The 17845-nt window shown below is 39.1% G+C and overlaps 1 protein-coding gene and 1 non-coding gene across 2 annotated transcripts in view; both read left to right on the top strand.

Moving 5' to 3' along the window:
• The window catches only part of ABCA12 (ATP binding cassette subfamily A member 12), a 171199-nt gene that overhangs the window by 41040 nt on the left and 112314 nt on the right, over positions 1-17845 (top strand). The window contains exon 3 of the mRNA XM_054723042.1: positions 17335-17488. Within this exon, the coding sequence (XP_054579017.1) occupies positions 17335-17488 (154 nt within the window). The remainder of the gene's footprint in view (positions 1-17334; positions 17489-17845) is intronic.
• LOC114232860 (U6 spliceosomal RNA) lies at positions 13891-13997 on the top strand. Its single transcript, XR_003618979.2, has one exon. It is a non-coding gene; the product is annotated as a U6 spliceosomal RNA (small nuclear RNA).

Here is a 17845-nt window from a genome sequence, read left to right on the forward strand (position 1 = left end):
ATCAGTTGAATAAGCAAATATGTAAATAGAGAGCACGGCAATCAGTTTGAACAGTGAGATGACTTTTAGAGACCTAGAAACCATCTAAAAACATTTATTAATAATTCAGAAGCAATGCAAATAGATGGCACATATTTGCCAACACCAACAAGAAGTTTGTAAGATTGCGAGAAACCCTTGAAGGACTCAATTAAGCTTGGTAATGGGGTAAACACAGCAAAAGAGGATGCTCAGTAGAGAGAAAGATGAAGGTAATATACAATGAACAATTTGGAGTCCTGCATTTAATGAGTTCTGATGAGCCCTGCCTCTCAGGAAGAGATATTCCCAGCTAGTGTCATAATAAACAGAGCCGGGAGGTCCCGGGCCAACATCCTAGGTCAAGGAGTTACTCACCGCATTTGCAAACAGTGGATGGAATTTATCAACCCAGAGAGCATGGTTATAAAGCTGTTTTTGAACTGGCTGATAGGTAAGATTCCATTATAATGAGTTTTCTCTGGTACTTCAGTAACTGAACCTCCTAGTTAAGGTCGAATGAAATTCCAGTATATTATCATTAAAAAGAAAAGTGTGGAGTATTTCAAACACATTGGCAAGCATACAAATGACACAAACACTCGTGTATCTACTACCTAACTTTATCAAACCTGAACATTTTTCTGCTGTATTTCTTTCAGAAATCTTTGTGTGTGTGTGTGTGTGTGTGTGTGTGTGTGTGTGTTTTTAAAGAGGCCCTTGTGTAAACCTCCCAGATCAATTTCTATTTCTTTCTTCTTTCTTGAAGAAAAACAATATCATAAATTCAGTGTGTAGCATTCCCATGCTTATATTATATATTTGTACTATGTATTTATATATTTGATACTTATATACTATTATCTTGCAGGGTTTTAAAAAGTTCTGTGATTTCTGGATTTTCTTTAATTTCGTTGTTGTTGAACCAGTTGAGTTTTTACTCCTTGCAGCTGGGGAGAGTGCACACCATGAGGAACTGTGGTATCTCAGTAAGAGGGTATTAGAAACACCTGATTCAGGATTTAGATTTTTGGGGGACGATTGAGGGGGGTCCTAAAAAGCAGGGTTTTGTTCTGAAATTGGTGCTGACAGGAATCAGGGACAATTTGATGATTCTTTGCAGAAGAATGTCTTTGAAAATTTCCTTGCTATGTAGTATGTCAATTAGTTTATTTTCTTCTTCTCTTACTATAAACAGTGCTGCCCTGAACCTTTATTTTCTATGTCTCCTAGTTCAGTTGTAAGTGTTTTTTCCAGTTTTATTGAGATACTAGAGGCCCAGTGCACAAAATTCATGCATGGAGAGGGATCCCTCAGCCCAGCCTGCATCCTCTCGCAATCTGGGACCCCTCGGGGGATGTATGACTGCTGGCTCCTAACCACTCACCTGCCTGCCTGCCTGATCGCTGCTACCCTTGCCTGCCTGCCTGATTGCCCCTAACCACTCACCTGCCTGCCCGATCACCCCTAACCGCCTCTGCCTCGCCCCCGCCTCTGCAACTTCATCAGGAAGGATGTCTGGAATGACGTCTGGAAGGTCATTTGGCTGTCTGGTCTAATTAGCATATTTTGATTTTATTATTATGGACTAGTGGCCTGGTGCACGAAATTTGTACACAAAGGGGGTGTTCCCTCAGCCCAGCCTGCACCCTCTCCAACTGGGGACATCCCTCTCACAATCTGGGACCTCTGGCTCCTAACTGCTCACCTGCCTGTCTGCCTGATCCCCCTAACTGCCTCTGCCCACCTGCCTGATTGCCCCTAACCCCTCTGCCATCTGCCTGATAGCCCCTAACCTCTCTGCCTGCCTACCTGATTGCCCCTAACTGCCCTCCCCTGCAGGCCTGATTGCCCCTAACTGCCTCTGCCTGCCTGATCACCCCTAACTACCTTCCCCTGCTGGCCTGATCTAACCTCCAACTGCCCTCCCCTGCTGGCCAATTTGGTTCTGATTGGTTGGTTTCTATGCCAGTCAGTGTCAAAAGCTCTGCCTCCTAGGCAGCCATGGACTCCTCACAGTTCTCCCAGATTTGGTTCTGATTGGTCGGTTTCTATGCCAGTCAGCATCAAAAGCTCTGCCTCCTAGGCAGACATTGGCTCCTCACAGTTCACACAGATTTGGTTCTGATTGGTCGGTTACTATGCCAGTCAGCATCTTCGGGCCTATCTCCAGGCCTGATCAGAGAGGCAGGGCTGATCAGCAGCCCCTGTGGAGGCTGTGGATCAGAACCTGGCTCTCTATTCAGGCCTCTCTCTGGGCCTGATCTGCAGCCCCCTCGGCAGTCAGTGCTGGGTCCAGCACTGACTGTAGGACTGACTTCCGGTATTCGGTCGAACCTTCGGTTGGTCGTTATGGATCCTGGGTTTATTAGGATAATTGGCACATAACATTATATTAATTTAAGGTGTTATAATGATTGATATATGTGTACATTGTAAAATGATCACCACAATACATTTAATTATATCCATCAACTCACATGATTACAATTTTTTTTCTTGTGATGAGAATTTTTAAAGTCTACTCAGCAACTTTCAAATATGCAATACAGTATTGCTAACTAAACTCTATGCTATACATTAAATCCTCAGGACTTATTGATCTTCTAACTGAAAGTTTGTACCATTTGTCCACTGGTTTTTAAACATCATCTATATATATATAAAAAAGCCTAAGCGACCAAACAACCGAATGACCAGTCACTATGATGTGCACTGTCCACCAGGGGGCAGACACTCAACGCAGGAGCTTCCCCCTGGTGGTTAGTGTGCTCCCACAGCCAACCTCCCCACTCTCCCCACCTCTCTGCGCCTCCATCAACCCCAATCGCTGGCCAGGCTAAGGGATCCCACCTGTGCACGAATTTGTGCACCAGGCTTCTAGTACTAGTATAAATGGTAACCCATTCTAGCATCTTTTTGCATCATACTTTTTAAGCTGAACATAATGTTTTGCTCAGCATTACATTTTTTTGTTGTTAATCCTCACCTGAGGATATTTTTTCCATTGATTTTTTTAGATAGATTGGAAGGGAGGGAAATAGATACAGAGAGATAAACAACAATGTGAGAGACACATTCATTGATTGGTTGCCTCCCATACACACCCTGACTGGGGCTAGGGATCAAGCCTGCAACTGAGGTATGTGCCCTTGACTGGAATTGAACTTGCAGCCCTTCAGTTCTCAGGTTTATGCCCTATCCACTGAGCCAAATTGGCTAGGGCCAGCATTACATTTTCTATATTTGTCTCCATTGACCTATGCAGCTTCATTGTATTCATTTTTACCACATACACTATTCATAGATGTATCACTTTCTATCCATTGTTGTTGTTTTTTTTTAGTATCTTAGTGCTTAGTGCTTTTTTTCAACTTTTTTTCCCAATAGTATCATGATAAATATTCTTTTATGTCTGTTTGGCACATGTGCATGTGTCTCTAGTGTATTTACCTGGAGCTATGCACATTTTAAACATTGAATGTGGCCAAATGCTGTACACAGTGGTGTTACTAAGTTCCCTTTCCCCACTATAAGAAGTGAGTGCCCACTGTGGCATATCCTCCCCTACACTTGATGTTGTTAGACTTCTAAAATGTTTGCCAATCGGTTAGGTATAAAATGAAATTTCATATATTTTTCTGAAGTATTTCATTTTCTTCCTTTTTTTCTGTTTTGTTTGTTAGTTTATTTTATTCATTAGACTTCACATATAAATCAAATCATATAGTATTTGTCTCTCTCTGACTGGCTTATTTCACTTAGCATAATACTCTACAGGTCCATACATGCTGTTGCAAATGGTAATATTTCCTTCTTATGGCCGAGTAGTATTCCATTGTATAAATGCACTACAGTTGTTGTTTTTTTTACCCACTTATTTAATGATGGGCACTTAGGCTGTTTCCAGATCTTACTATTGTAAATAATGCTGCTATGAACATGGGGCTGCATATATTCTTTTGAATTTTTGTTTTGGAATTCTTAAAATATATTCCTAGAAGTGGGATCACTGGGTCAAATGGCAGTTCCATTTTTAATTTTTTTGAGGAAACTCCATACCATTTTCCACAGTGGCTGCACTGGTCTGCATTCCCACCAATAGTGCACCAGGGTTCCTTTTTCTCCACATGCTTGCCAGCACTTGTTATTTGTTGATTTATTGATGATAGCCATTTTAACAGGTGTGAGGTGATATTGTGGTTTTAATTTGCATCTCTCTAATGATTAGTGACGTTGAGCATCTTTACATATGTCTATTGGCCATCTGTATGTCCTCTTTGGAGAAGTGACTAATCAAGTCCTTTGCCCATTTTCTAATTGGATTGTTTGGGATTTTTGGTGTTGAGTTTATAAGTTCTTTATCAAATTTAGATATTAACCCTGAACTATTTTCTTAAAAAATAAAAAATACTAATTGCTGTATTAGTTATTTTGATGGTACAACTTAGGAAAATGCCACTGGGGAATTTTCCCCTGCCTTTTCTTCTCTTTTTTTCTAATGAGATAGTAGCTTTGATGAAAACTGGTTGTACATTGAGGGAGGAAGCTGGTAATATGTTTTGAGTTACAACCTAGATTGTCTCTTTTTGATTGGCAGAGGTCTTGGTAAGAGAATTTTTGGTTTAGGAGAAAGTCAAGTGTGACACGATGATGAGGTTGCCACCTGCCGGCAGCGCTGCCTGAAAGAAAAGGTTGTGACATACATTTCCCCCTGGCAGGCCTTCACATATATCATTGGTAAAAAGATGGAATGTGAATACCGGACTCCTAAGTATTACACAAGCTGTTGAGGAGTGATAGGATCCTGAACCAGACCTTGTTCTTCCCAAGTGAATAGACCATCTGTTGAGTTAGCAATTCAGCAAGCTCCTCAGTGAGGGCAAATGCACTAGGACTACTGAAATACAGTTCTTGATGCCTAAGAGGTATGACTTCTCTCTGTCTAGCAAAAGCTGTACCCCTCCTACTACATTTATTTATTTTTATTGTATTGTATGGACACTGTGAACTGAGTAAGTGATCATTTTAATTCAGATTCAAATTTGCACCAACATCGAATAATACACAGACCCTTGGCACCTACTGCTGTGCTGGCTTTATGTTTTCTGACCCTTGTTTGCTCTCATTCTGATCTCCTCATTACCTAATTATTCCCATTATGGCACTTTTATAAGCCTCTCCAAATGCTTCTGGAATGAAATTCCCATCTCCAAGCAATGTCTTAGACAACTTTTGCTGAAGGACTCACACGGTGGTGCACAACAGGAGTGCTAAGGTGCTTGCTGAATTCCTAGAGCTAAGCCAGTTAGTGAGGTGGCAGTTTATAAGTAGTGTTAGTATGTTAAGACTCAAAGCCAAGATATTTCCTTGAGCAAAATGTTTCCTCCCAGGCCCCTTTTCTGTTGGGGATATGTGAGATCATGGGTTAAGCCACTGCTTCCAAAGTGTACCCCGTGGAATATTGGTTCCCAGGATATAATCCAGTGCTACATTAAAATACAGGAAGAAAGAGGGGAAAAAAGAGAGAGAGAGAGAAAGGAAACCATATTCTGCATATTCTGGGCTCACATATGTGGAAATGTGAATTAACCAAAGTTATTCAAGATTTTACTGAAAAATGTCTTGGAGTCTTTAATATGCAAATATATTCTGACTTCCCCAGAAAGGAGATAGAGTTTAGTTTCCTGAACTCATTTGGCCCCAGAGTCTGGTTTATGCAAATCCTGATGCTCCCCTGCTTCCCACTCCCCCATCTCCAACATCCTATTGGAAACCATCATGATGGGAGAGGAATTAACCCTTCATTTCCTTTCCTTAGTCCAAGCATTGTGATTGAACTACCTAGATGGCTGGGTGACATGCAATGGGGTTGACAGAGCAACACATCCCTCACAAATCAGAACAGATGTGGAGGCACTGAGGAAGCACCACATCCTCCCTTTGCGAGATGTTAACTGATGTTGATGGATCTGTGGAAGGGGGCAATGTCTCAGGGGAGGGGCTGCAACTAATGGGGCTCAGCACCTAGGCTCTCAACCTACTGGCAGCAGCCCAACCAGCCCAGTCTTACCAATGTGTACCCAGCTTCATATCAGCCCTGCCTCAGAGGTCATAGGGCACTTTCCTGGTTAGCCACATGTAAGGAGAATTAGGAGACTAAGTTTTATAGGAAGAATGCTCTACAATGAAATAAGGATCTAAGGTTTCTTTTAGCTTGAGTTTAGATTTAGGAGGAAATAAGAGTTGCCAAGTTTATGTTTGCAAATGTCCATGGCAGGGAGGTTTTTATGCAACTGTGAATCTTTGTTACTAAAAGACAAAATTTCAGACAAACAAAATGTTAGTTACTGTTAGGCCCCCGTCTAACAATACAAACAGACCCTACTCACCAAGATAAGCCATAGGACTCAACTTTCCTTGCCAAGTGGGGATATTTTGAATTGTATTAATGAGATTCTCATTTTTCAACTTCTCCTGATTCAGTCCATGTGGGAGTTTATTATCTGGCATGTATGTGCTACTGTTATGTCTCCAAAGCTTGAATCAAAGCAATTTGTTTATAATTTAAATAGAGCAGGCCATGGACTTTGGAATCCATCCCCCAACAGGGTCTCCTTAGCATTCAGAAAGGAGGGGGAAGGGAGTATAGCTCAGTGGTAGAGCATTTGGCTGCAGAAAGGAGGGGGCACATTCTATTCTGGAAACTCAATAAGGTGGGTAATGGGGCCCTTTGGGCTGACCATCAGTTCATGTGGGCACTTTAAGATCAAAGAGATAACATCCAAAGGAATAGCAAGGTCCCAAGTCCAAACGACCTTATCTTCTTATCTTAAAAAGTAATAATAGTAATATGCCAAAGACATAAAGAAGGCAGGAATCTTTCTCTACTTCCTTTGCACCTGCAATGTCATAGCCAAAGTCCCTAAATTATCTCCACAGGGACACTTTTTGCACCTTTCAAAGCCTGTTGCCTTTGGTACTTGAAAGAAACTCTGAGGGATATGGGGGATGTAGAAAAGATCCTAGCAGGTAGGAAACCATCTCAAATGACCCAAGGTTTGTTCTCCGTGGGTCTATTCATTAAACATATACAGATGTCAACTTCTAGAGTATAGGATCTGCTGACATAATGCTTTCAGGATTAGGCATCTTGCTTCAGCCCTTGCTACCAGAAACAGTCTACCTTTTTGCCAATGGATTTGAACTTGGAAAAGCACCTGCACTATGAAGCAAGACTTGCCTGGGGAGAATTAGGAAGAATGTGTCATGACACCACACCCACTAAGCAAGCAGTAATTGAAGCACTACACCAGTTGATACAGGTACATATTATGAATTACTAGGGAGAGAAACACATCATGCAATACTCCTAACCATTCATTGGCTCAAGTCACAGAGATGGGAGACCAGGTAGAGCAGCAAAGCCCCACTGCGTGGAAAATAAGATAAATGTTGCGACAGCAGTCTGATGAGCAATGGTAACTCATGATTCTCTGGGGCCTTTCCTCTTCCATGATCAGAGTACCTTACACAAGCTTTATCTAATTAATCTTTCCTTGTGCCCTGTGAGGCGGCAAGGCCCATTATCCTCAATTTGGTAGATGTGGAAACAGAGACATAGAGAGGTTAATTTACCTCTGGTGATTCAGTGACTCAACAGCAAAACCAGAAGTGGCACCTGTTTCTCAAATTCTCAGACTCTTCTCTCCAAAATATGCTGAAACTTAGCTAAACAAAATGTTGTTTTCATTAGTGTCATGTATCATGTAGTTCTAGTTCTATCTCTGGCATTTTATTCTTCATGTGAGCTTGAACAAATTGCTTGTCCCCACTGAGGTTACCTGCAAAATGGATATAATACTTGCCTTGCCTTTGGGCTCATGTGAAATGATGATTGCTTAATTCCTCTAAAAACATGAAGTTTTTTAAACCAATGCTTCACTATTTTCAAATATATGTTATTTTTATACATAATATTTCTGACAAATGAGGAACACAAATGACTTCTCCCTGCATTTTTAAAAATGAAATGTGATGAGCTTTGAAACCACTCTCTCTCTGCCCTGTTCTCTCTTTCACACACACACACACACACACACACACACACACACACACACACACACACACGTTATATTTTCAGTCTTTACATGAAAAAAATTTAAATAAAACGATGAACCTTACTTAGCAATTCACTCAGTTACAGACACACAGTATCTGTTCATACTTATTGAATAGATAATGAATGGATTCACTTTGTGGATAATAAATTTAGTTGTTGAAATTACAGCTGTCAATGTGGAATGGCTAGATATTTGAGGAAACCAAGACAAAGAGCCTATAACAATAAATGCTACTAGTTATGTGAGTCAATATCAATCTATCCATTTCTATAAGGCACAGGAATATAATGCATTACTATCCACTGAACTTACTATATCCATTGTTATCTTTTGATCGTACTATAATATTAGGACAAAATTTGAAACATTGTCTTACAAATAATAAAGATAAAGATGTAGATTATGTTAAAGTCTCAAATCATGCAGTATTCCTGTCACCCTCAGGGGTTTATTCATTCATGGATTCATTTATTAATACAGTTAATAATTACTTGCAATGAGTCAAGCATTTTGCTAAGAACCATGGAAGGCTTTTTTTTTATTTTTTCCCCAAATAGCTGATTTTTTTATTCAGTCTCTCAAAAAGTGGAATTTTATTGAGCTAGTGTCAATCTATAGATTCAGAGTCATATTAGTATTTAACTCTAACCTAAGGTCTCTCTGGGCCACAAAGATTAGAAAAAAAATAAAATCCCTATTTATAGGAATTGGAGTCAGAAGTGTATTTGATCTTACCTGGTGATGGGCAGGGAACAGGACACCTCCCCTCAGAGAACAACCCAATCCTGCAAGTGGAAAGTGCATGGGAAGGACAGGGACAGTCCTATGGGTTCCTGATAGAATGCTGTGAAATAACTTGAAAGGCTAGTTATGTCATTTATAATTTTAATTATCTCTTTAAAGTGTAATAAAGAACAAAATATGCTAAAAACTACAAGGAGGATAAAATGACTTACTTTAATAAAATATTACAAATATACTTCTGAGATTAATTTCTTTTTCCATATTTTCTTTTTTTAAATTCATTTTTATCCCCTATTTACTCATCTTTATTTTACTTCCTCTTTTTGTTAATGTAACTTAAGATTTTCTTATTATGGCTGCTGGTTCAACTCAGAGGATGTCGGGACAGTATCTTTTTTTTTTTTTAATCTTTATTGTTCAGATTATTACAGATGTCCCTCTTTTTTCCCCCCATAGCTCCCCTCCACCTGGTTTCCACTCCACCCCAGGCCCTTGCCACCCCACTGTCCATGTCCATAGGTACTGCATACTAGTACATGCATATAAGATCTTTGTCCAGTCTCTTCCTGCACCCCCCACACTCCCTTCCCCCTGAGAATCGTCAGTCTGCTCCATTTCCATGCCCCTGATTCTATTACATTCACCAGTTTATTCTGTTCATCCGATTTTTTTATTCATTTGATTTTTAGATTCACTTGTTGATAGATATGTATTTGTTGTCACTTTGTTGTTCATAATTTTTTTATCTTTACCTTTTTCTTCTTTTTCCTCTTCTTAAAGAATACCCTTCAGCATTTCATATAATACTGGTTTGGTTGTGATGAACTCCTTTAGCTTTTTCTTGTCTGTGAAGCTCTTTATCTGGCCTTCAATTCTAAATGATAGCTTTGCTGGGTAGAGTAATCTTGGTTGTAGGTTCTTGCTTTTCATCACTTTGAATATTTCTTAACACTCCTTTCTGGCCTGCATAGTTTCTGTTGAGAAATCAGCTGACAGTCATATGGGTACTCCCTTGCAGGTAACTAACTGTTTTTCTCTTGCTGCTTTTAAGATTCTCTCTTTGTCTCTTGCCCATGGCATTTTAATTATGATGTGTCTTGGTGTGGTCCTCTTTGGATTCCTCTTGTTTGGGGTCCTCTGCATTTCCTGAACTTGTAAATCTATTTCTTTCACCAGGTAGGGGAAGTTTTCTGTCATTATTTCTTCAAATAGGTTTTCAATATTTTGCTCTCTCTCTTCTTCTGGCACCCCTATAATTCGGATGTTGGTACACTTGAAGTTGTCCCAGAGGCTCCTTACACTATCTTCATATTTTTGGATTCGTTTTTTCTTTTTGCTCTTCCGGTTGGGTGTTTTTGCTTCCTCATATTTCAAATCTTTGACTTGATTCTTGGGATCCTCTAGTCTGCTGTTGAATCTCTGTATATTATTCATTATTTCAGTTAGTGTATGCTTAATTTCTGACTGGTCCTTTTCCATTTTTTTTTTTTTTTTTTTTTTGGCATTCTCACTAAGATCCTTGAAGGTCTCACTACATTCCTTGGAGGTTTCTAAAAGATTAAGTAACCTTATAACTGTGGTTTTGAACTCTATATCCAGTAGTTTGCTTTCTTCCATTTCTTTCATTTGTGACATGTTTCCTTGTCTCTGCATTTTAGCTGCTTCCCTATGATTATTTCTATGTATTGGGTAGCTGCTAAGTCTCCTTGAGTTGATAGAGTGACCTTGTGTAGTAGGTGTCCTATAGGGCCTAATGGCCCAGCCTCCCCAATCACCTGAGGTGGACACTCTTGGTGTATCCCTTTGTGGGCTGTGTGCACAGTCTTATTGTAGTTGAGCCTTGATTGCTGTTGGTATCACTGGGGGGAATTGACCTCTAGGCCAATTGACTGTGAGGACCAGCTGTGTCTATTATGGAAGAGCTGCTGTGTAGAAGACATCCTTATGGGGCAGAACTTCTCCATATTTTCTTTATTTATATCTGGTTATTTAATTATTTGTAGACAATGTTTATGGACATGCTTGTCTCATTTTGTGCCCTTTTTATGGTGTTCATTTTTGTGTATGGTGTTTCACAAGGAGTCTTATCATTTGCCTAATCAGAAGGCCTGCTACTTATTCTGCCAACATGACTCTATATCCAAAAAGTTAAAAATATACAATCCCCAAATGAATCCCTTGATGTTTTGAAAGGCCAGGTATTTCCTTTTAAGATTTATCATTTATGTCTTTAATGGGATAAAGACCAAATTACTTTTCACCTAGAAATACAAAAAGCAAAACCTAGGCTGTGTTCTGACTTGCTTTAAAAAAAAAACAAAGAAACACATGAAGTCTTCCAATTCTACCATTACTATAATGTCCACAAATATCACCCTAGCAGCCTACAAAATATGCTTCCTGAGCCTAATGATGTGAAATGGAAGTAGATTCATTACTGAAAAGACTGCGACATTTGTTTCTTTGATAATATAATAAATAGAGACTAGCACTTCTGTAGATAGTGCCAATGAGCAATGTGCTCCTGAATTTATTATGGAAGTGGGTAAAAATGCTTCTGTGCTGGTGAAAAGTAAGATGTTGGAAGAATGTGTATTTTTGACTGTCAATACTAAGAGATAGAGGAGTAAGTGTGAGAGAGGAGTAGCAGGAGAGAAAATGAATGAGAAACAGTAAATAAAGTAGGTGGTAAGGGGAAAGGAAAGAAAAAAGATAGAGAAATAGATGAAAAGGGATATTAAGTAGATGAGATGAGATGAGATGAGATGAGATGAGATGAGAGAAGAAGAAACTAAGTGAAACCAAGAAGTGAACAAGGCAGAAGAGGGAGAAAGATGAGTGTAAGGAAGGTCATCCTTCCAAGAATCAACAAACTACAGCAAGTGAACCAAATCCAATGTACTCACTTCTTTGTAAATAAATTTTTATTGGAATACGACCAGGCCCCTTGATGTACATGTGATCTATGACTGTTTTCATGATACAATGCCAGAGTTAACTAATTGTGATGGAGACAGTTGATTGTTTGTGACCCCAAACTTAAAATATTTACTTTCTGGCTCTTATGAAAAAGTTTGCAGTAAACTCAGTTGTTCTCAAACTTTAGCATGCAACAGAATTGCCTGGAGGGCTTATTAAAGATTGCTATACCCCACCCCCCAGAGTTAAACATATCTGGAGTGGGATCTCAAATTTTCTTGTCTAATAAGTTCCCAGGTGATGCTGATGCTGCGGTCCAGGGACCACACTTTGAGAACCACTGCTCTACTCTTCATAATATATTGCACTAAGATTGTTCTGAATAAGGGATTCTGTGCAGAAAGGGAAAGGAATATCAAACATATTCCCTCTATTAAGTAAACATAGATACATTGCTTGATATCACAGTTGTTTACAAAATATCTATTTTTTAAAAAATATATTTTATTGATTTTTTTACAGAGAGGAAGAGAGAGGGATAGAGAGCTAGAAACATCGATGAGAGAGAAACATCGACCAGCTGCCTCCTGCACAACCCCCACCGGGGATGTGCCCGCAACCAATGTACATGCCCCTTGACCGGAATCGAACCTGGGACCTTTCAGTCTGCAGGCCGACGCTCTACCCACTGAGCCAAACCGGTTTCGGCATACAAAATATATATTTTTTAAAAAAACTTTAGAACTGGGTCTTTTTGTAAAGCTGGTTTCATTCTTAATGAAAAGTAAATTTGATTTAGGTAAAACCTTAGGTGACTGAAGGTCTGTTCCTAAAACTGTTTTTTTTTTAGTCTTGTTTGATTCCACTCCCTGAAGTAGCATTGGATTCTTTCAATGCCATTGCTTGTCTGTGTCACTAATGTCAACTGTATCCAGTTTATGTGGAGAACCTCTCCCCACCGATAGGGGCCTCCGTAGACAACCTCACTGCCACTACCTGGAGCCCCTAAGAAACTAAGCCATAAGATGATGGAATTTTGCTTCTCACCTACTCCACCTCTCTTAGATTATGCTGGAGTCTTCTGACTCCAATTGCCCATGAAATTGCAAATTCTTCAATAGCTTTTCTCCTGGAGATCGACATGAATGTTGTCCTAGGTGTGAGACCTTTGGAAATTATGATTCCAAAAACTTTATCCAGCCTAAACACTCCATCCCAAGACTCTGAACAAAATTTTCCCCTTCAAGTAGAGCCGTGGTTTGCACAGTTGTGATCTTTCTCCATTTGTATCCTTAAATCTGGGCTCTGGCTATGAATGTGGGCAACCACTTATTAGCCTTAACTTTGCATGATTCACACTTGATATATGGAAGTTCTGTAAGGGATAGAGAAATGTTTCTCTTTTCTCTGCATCCTAGCATTAAAAATATAGAGAAACATAATTTTGGAACTTGAAAGTTCCAGAGACACCTTCAGAATAGAAGTTCAACTTAGAATTAGCAGTTCTTTAAAATGTGTGAAGGGCCCAGCTGGCATGGCTCAGTGGCTGAGTATCGACCTATGAACCAGAAGGTTATGGTTCAATTCCTGGTCAGGGTACATGCCCAGGTTGCGTGCTCAGTCCCTGGTGGGGGCGGGCAGGAGTCAGCCAATCAATAATTCTCTCTCATCATTGATGCTTCTCTCTCTCTCCCTTTCTCTCTGAAATAAATAAAAATATATTTTAAAAAAATGTCTGATGGTTTCATTCCACCATTGTTGTGAGTGGTTACTTTCTTGCACACATAATTGAGATGGACAGAAAAAAGATAACAAATCATTTTTTTACAAGAAAGCTACAGTAGCATTTAATTTTAATTAATTTTGCCTTGCTAGTTCTAGGCCATTTATAGATTTTGTGAAAAGTTGATGTGCATGAAAAAGTATATTATGAATATCAAAAAAGGATGAATGATGTAAATGTATGTTATATGCCTAGCATAGCATGTGGAATACAGTAGATTCTTAATAAATCAGTGCTAATGTTGCTGTAACAGGCCTCTTCATCTTAATGAGTGTATGTTTCTTGGTTAAGAAATGATGGTAAGTGCTCGCTTTGGCAGCACATATACTAAAATTGGAACGATACAGAGAAGATTAGCACGGCCCCTGTGCAAGGATGACACGCAAATTTGTGAAGCGTTCTATTTTTTTTAATGCTAAGCGAAATAAGCCAGTCGGAGATAGATAAATATCACATGATCTCACTCATATGTGGGATATAATGATCAACATAATTTGATGAACAAAAATAGATCCAGAGACAAATGGAAGGGGAGGTGGGGGGGGGGGGTTAGAGAGCAACCAAAGGACTTGTATGCATGCATATTAGCATAACCAATGGACACAGACACGGGGGCAGTGGAGGCTTGCCCGGGATGGGAATGGTTGTGTCGGGGGAGGGTCAATTGGGGAAAAAGGAGACATATCTAATTAAAGGTATGCACACCTAAACCAATTCTTCATTTGCATAAACCCATTGTGACTAGTTAAATATTAATTATCTATAGAACCATGCAAAATGTATACTGTCTGTACTTGATTTTTGTTGTTGTTGTTTTTAAATCTTTATCCAGACTTGTTTTTTTAAAAATCCTGTGATTTCCCAGTCCCTCTGGCCCAAGGGGACTATGATGACTCACTTTTTACCCACCTTGATATGAAAACGGCTTTACTTTTTCTTAGTATAAAAAAATAATGCCTGATAGTACTATCAACAATAAAAATACTTAAAAACGAAAAAAGAAATAATGCCTGGCTGGCTGGTTGGGATGGCTCAGTGGTTGAGCCTCGACCTATGAACCAGGAGGTCCCAGTTCGATTCCGGGTCAGGGCACATGCCTGGGTTGCGGGCTTAATCTGCAGTAGGGGGAATGGAGGAGGCAGCTGATCAGTGATTCTCTCTCATCATTGATGTTTCTATCTCTCTCCCCCTCTTCCTTCCTCTCTGAAATCAATAAAAACATATTTAAAAATCCTGTGATAATTTTTTTTGTTGAGTAGGCATATTTAAAAATCCTGTGATAATTTTTTCTATTGGGATTAACTAAATATATAGTTAATCTTCAAAGCATATTGTGGACTTAAATTCTTTCAAATTTCCCTCTAATAATTTGCAAATTTTAATCAATGCCAGAAAAAGTAAAATTGGATGTAATGTGCCACCTCTTCCCAGGTCTTCTTCCCTGACTTCTTTTTCCTTCTCTTCTTGTTACAATATGGCTTCCCTTGAGCTTCTGCTGTTTTCAGCACTGCCTGCCTCAGGCATACCATCACCTTGATAAGAAGCATAGAACAGAGGGGTCACTGTTTTTGTTGCCCTTCCACCTGCCTTCCATTTAAACAACCCACTGCACATGTTTGACATGGAATAGAATTAAGCCCAGTTGCAGACCAGCACCCCTAGTAAACAGCCACAGTTGCAATCTGTGTAACTGGGTGGAATACCATTAATAATGAAATTGCAGAATTGTAAAGGCCATGCTGTATGCAGTTCACTGGGGCAGAATTTTGTTATAGAGGGATGACGTGCAACGTTAACAGGCAATTTGACAGCTATTCTCTAGCTTATTCAAGGGATTGTACTACAATGAAAATATTGCTGGTTCATTGCTGGTTCATTCACTTGGGTGTAATATTAGGAGAGACCTGGTCTTTCTGATGTCAAAAAGAGGAGCTGCTTAGAAGGTAGTACTAAGTAGTTGGGTGGATTTGTCTTTCTAATTTCTTCTGAATTTTCAAAACTTTAATTCATACTGGTATGATTTTATGTATTAGGTATTTCTATGACTGCTATAACAAATCACCATAAACTTAGTGTCTTACAAATAACACCAACTTATTTTACAGTTGTAGAGGTCAGAAGTCTAAAATGTAGTCTTGGCATTTAAAAATTACAGTGTTGGCAGGGCTACATTCCCTCTGGAGGCTCCAAGATAATCTATTTCCCTGCCTTTTCCAGCTTCTAGAAAGAGCCCACTTTCCCCGGTTTTTGTCTCCTTTCTCCAACTTCAAAGTCAACAGTATAACATCTTCCAACCTCTCTCCGCCCCCCCTCTCTCTTCTCTTGACATCTGACAAACTTTCTTATTGCCCCTTCCCTTTTATTTCCTATTTTCTTTCTTTGTCTCAATCTGTATGTAAGTTACATGAATCAAAAATTGATTTATTATTCTCTCTGCTAATATATGAATGCATGCTTAGCCATGTTGCTCCTACTGTGTTTTTTTAAACTTTTCCCTCTTTCTTTTTATAATGAAAGCAGATCTCTTTACAGATGAAAACACAATCTTTTTAACAGAATCTTGAGGAAGTTAAGGTTTTGCTTTTTAGTCTTCAGTTTGGAAATACCCTTATAGTTTCTAAATCTGCCTTTTTGGAAAGTTCAGGGTCCCCATGTTCCCGAAAGGGGGGAATCTAGAGTTTCAATATCAAAAGTAATTGTGGAAAGATTTGTACTTTCCAGCTTGCCTATTGTCTCGACTCATGTGTATGCCATCTTCGTAGTTTATAAAACAGATGTTAAAGTAAAGGTTACAAAACCCTCTACAGTTATAGTTCTTGTTTTCTGTGACAAAAAACACACAAACCCACACACAAAAAAAAAACCCACACAAGGAAAATCTGCATGTTCATTCACACCATTAGTATTGGTTTTTAAACAAAAATGTATTGTGTGCGTAGGATAATTAATTTTCTATTATATTAAATTTTGAGGAGACCAAAAATATTTTTGGTAGCTGAAGGATTGGCTGAATTTATAACAACCTTAATTAGAAAAGAAGACATGTCCATTTGGGAAAGAATTGTTCATATATACTCAAACAAAAGTAAATTTCATGTGAAATATACCACCCAGAGGGAAAAAGAATCCCTACAGGTTTTTATATATGCATATATTGTTATATATTTTTAAATAGATTATGCCCTAACTGGTTTGGCTTAGTGGATAGAGCGTTGGCCTGCAGACTGAAGGGTCCCAGATTCGATTCTGGTCAAGGGCATGTACTTTGGTTGCGGGCACATCCCCAGTAGCGGGTGTGCAGGAGGCAGCTGATCGATGTTTCTCTCTCATTGATGTTTCTAACTCTCTATCCCTCTCCCTTCTTCTATGTAAAAAAATCAATAAAATATATATTTTTTAAAAAGATTAGGACTGTTCTGGTCATACTGCCTTCTGATTTGCTCTTTTTAGTTAACAATATATTATAAATATTTTCTATGTTATTTGACATTTTTATTGGCTGCATTGTCTTTTATTATATGGATACACTGTGATTTGTTTTTAAAACACTCTAGAAAACAATCTTGCAGCCATTTCCTTAGAATAAATCCAAGGAAGAAGATTTCATGGCATTTTAATTCTTTTGGTACGTAGGGGACCCAAACAGTCATAATCCAGAAGGTAATTTCCAAAACAGGGTTACTACATCTCTTTTCCTTCCCAGGTACATGTCATAGTGATGTAATTATTGTGTGTTTTAAATTTCAGGTTACCTTGCACCTCGAAACCTTCCTAGTACCGGCTTCTTCCCGTTCCTGCAAACCTTACTGTGTGACACAGATTCCAAATGCAAAGACACACCCTACGGCCCACAGGATCTGCTTCGCAGGAAAGGGATCGATGACGCGCTATTTAAAGACAGGTAGGGGCACTTCCCAAGTGTGTTCTGTTGTTTGGAGAGGTCAGATCTCATGAGATACCCAGGAAACCACCCTAGGCTAGATATATAACTTTATTTTATATACATATCTACAAATGGGATGCTTTAAATCTGAATGGACAGGTGGATACAAGCTGAAATTACCACGTGCATTTTAAGCATAATCTACTTTTGATGAATTACCCAAACTTTGCTTTTTAAACTGCATGGCCAAACAATCCTCCTTTATTCCCTAAAATATTCTCTATCCCTCCTCAAATTGTCAGGGACACATTGCTCTATGACTTGGTCACGAGCATAAGATGTAGGGCAATGTCAAGGACATGATCTCCTGGAAGA

Source organism: Eptesicus fuscus, chromosome 11 (genome assembly GCF_027574615.1).
Source record: "Eptesicus fuscus isolate TK198812 chromosome 11, DD_ASM_mEF_20220401, whole genome shotgun sequence".
NCBI lineage: Eukaryota > Metazoa > Chordata > Mammalia > Chiroptera > Vespertilionidae > Eptesicus > Eptesicus fuscus.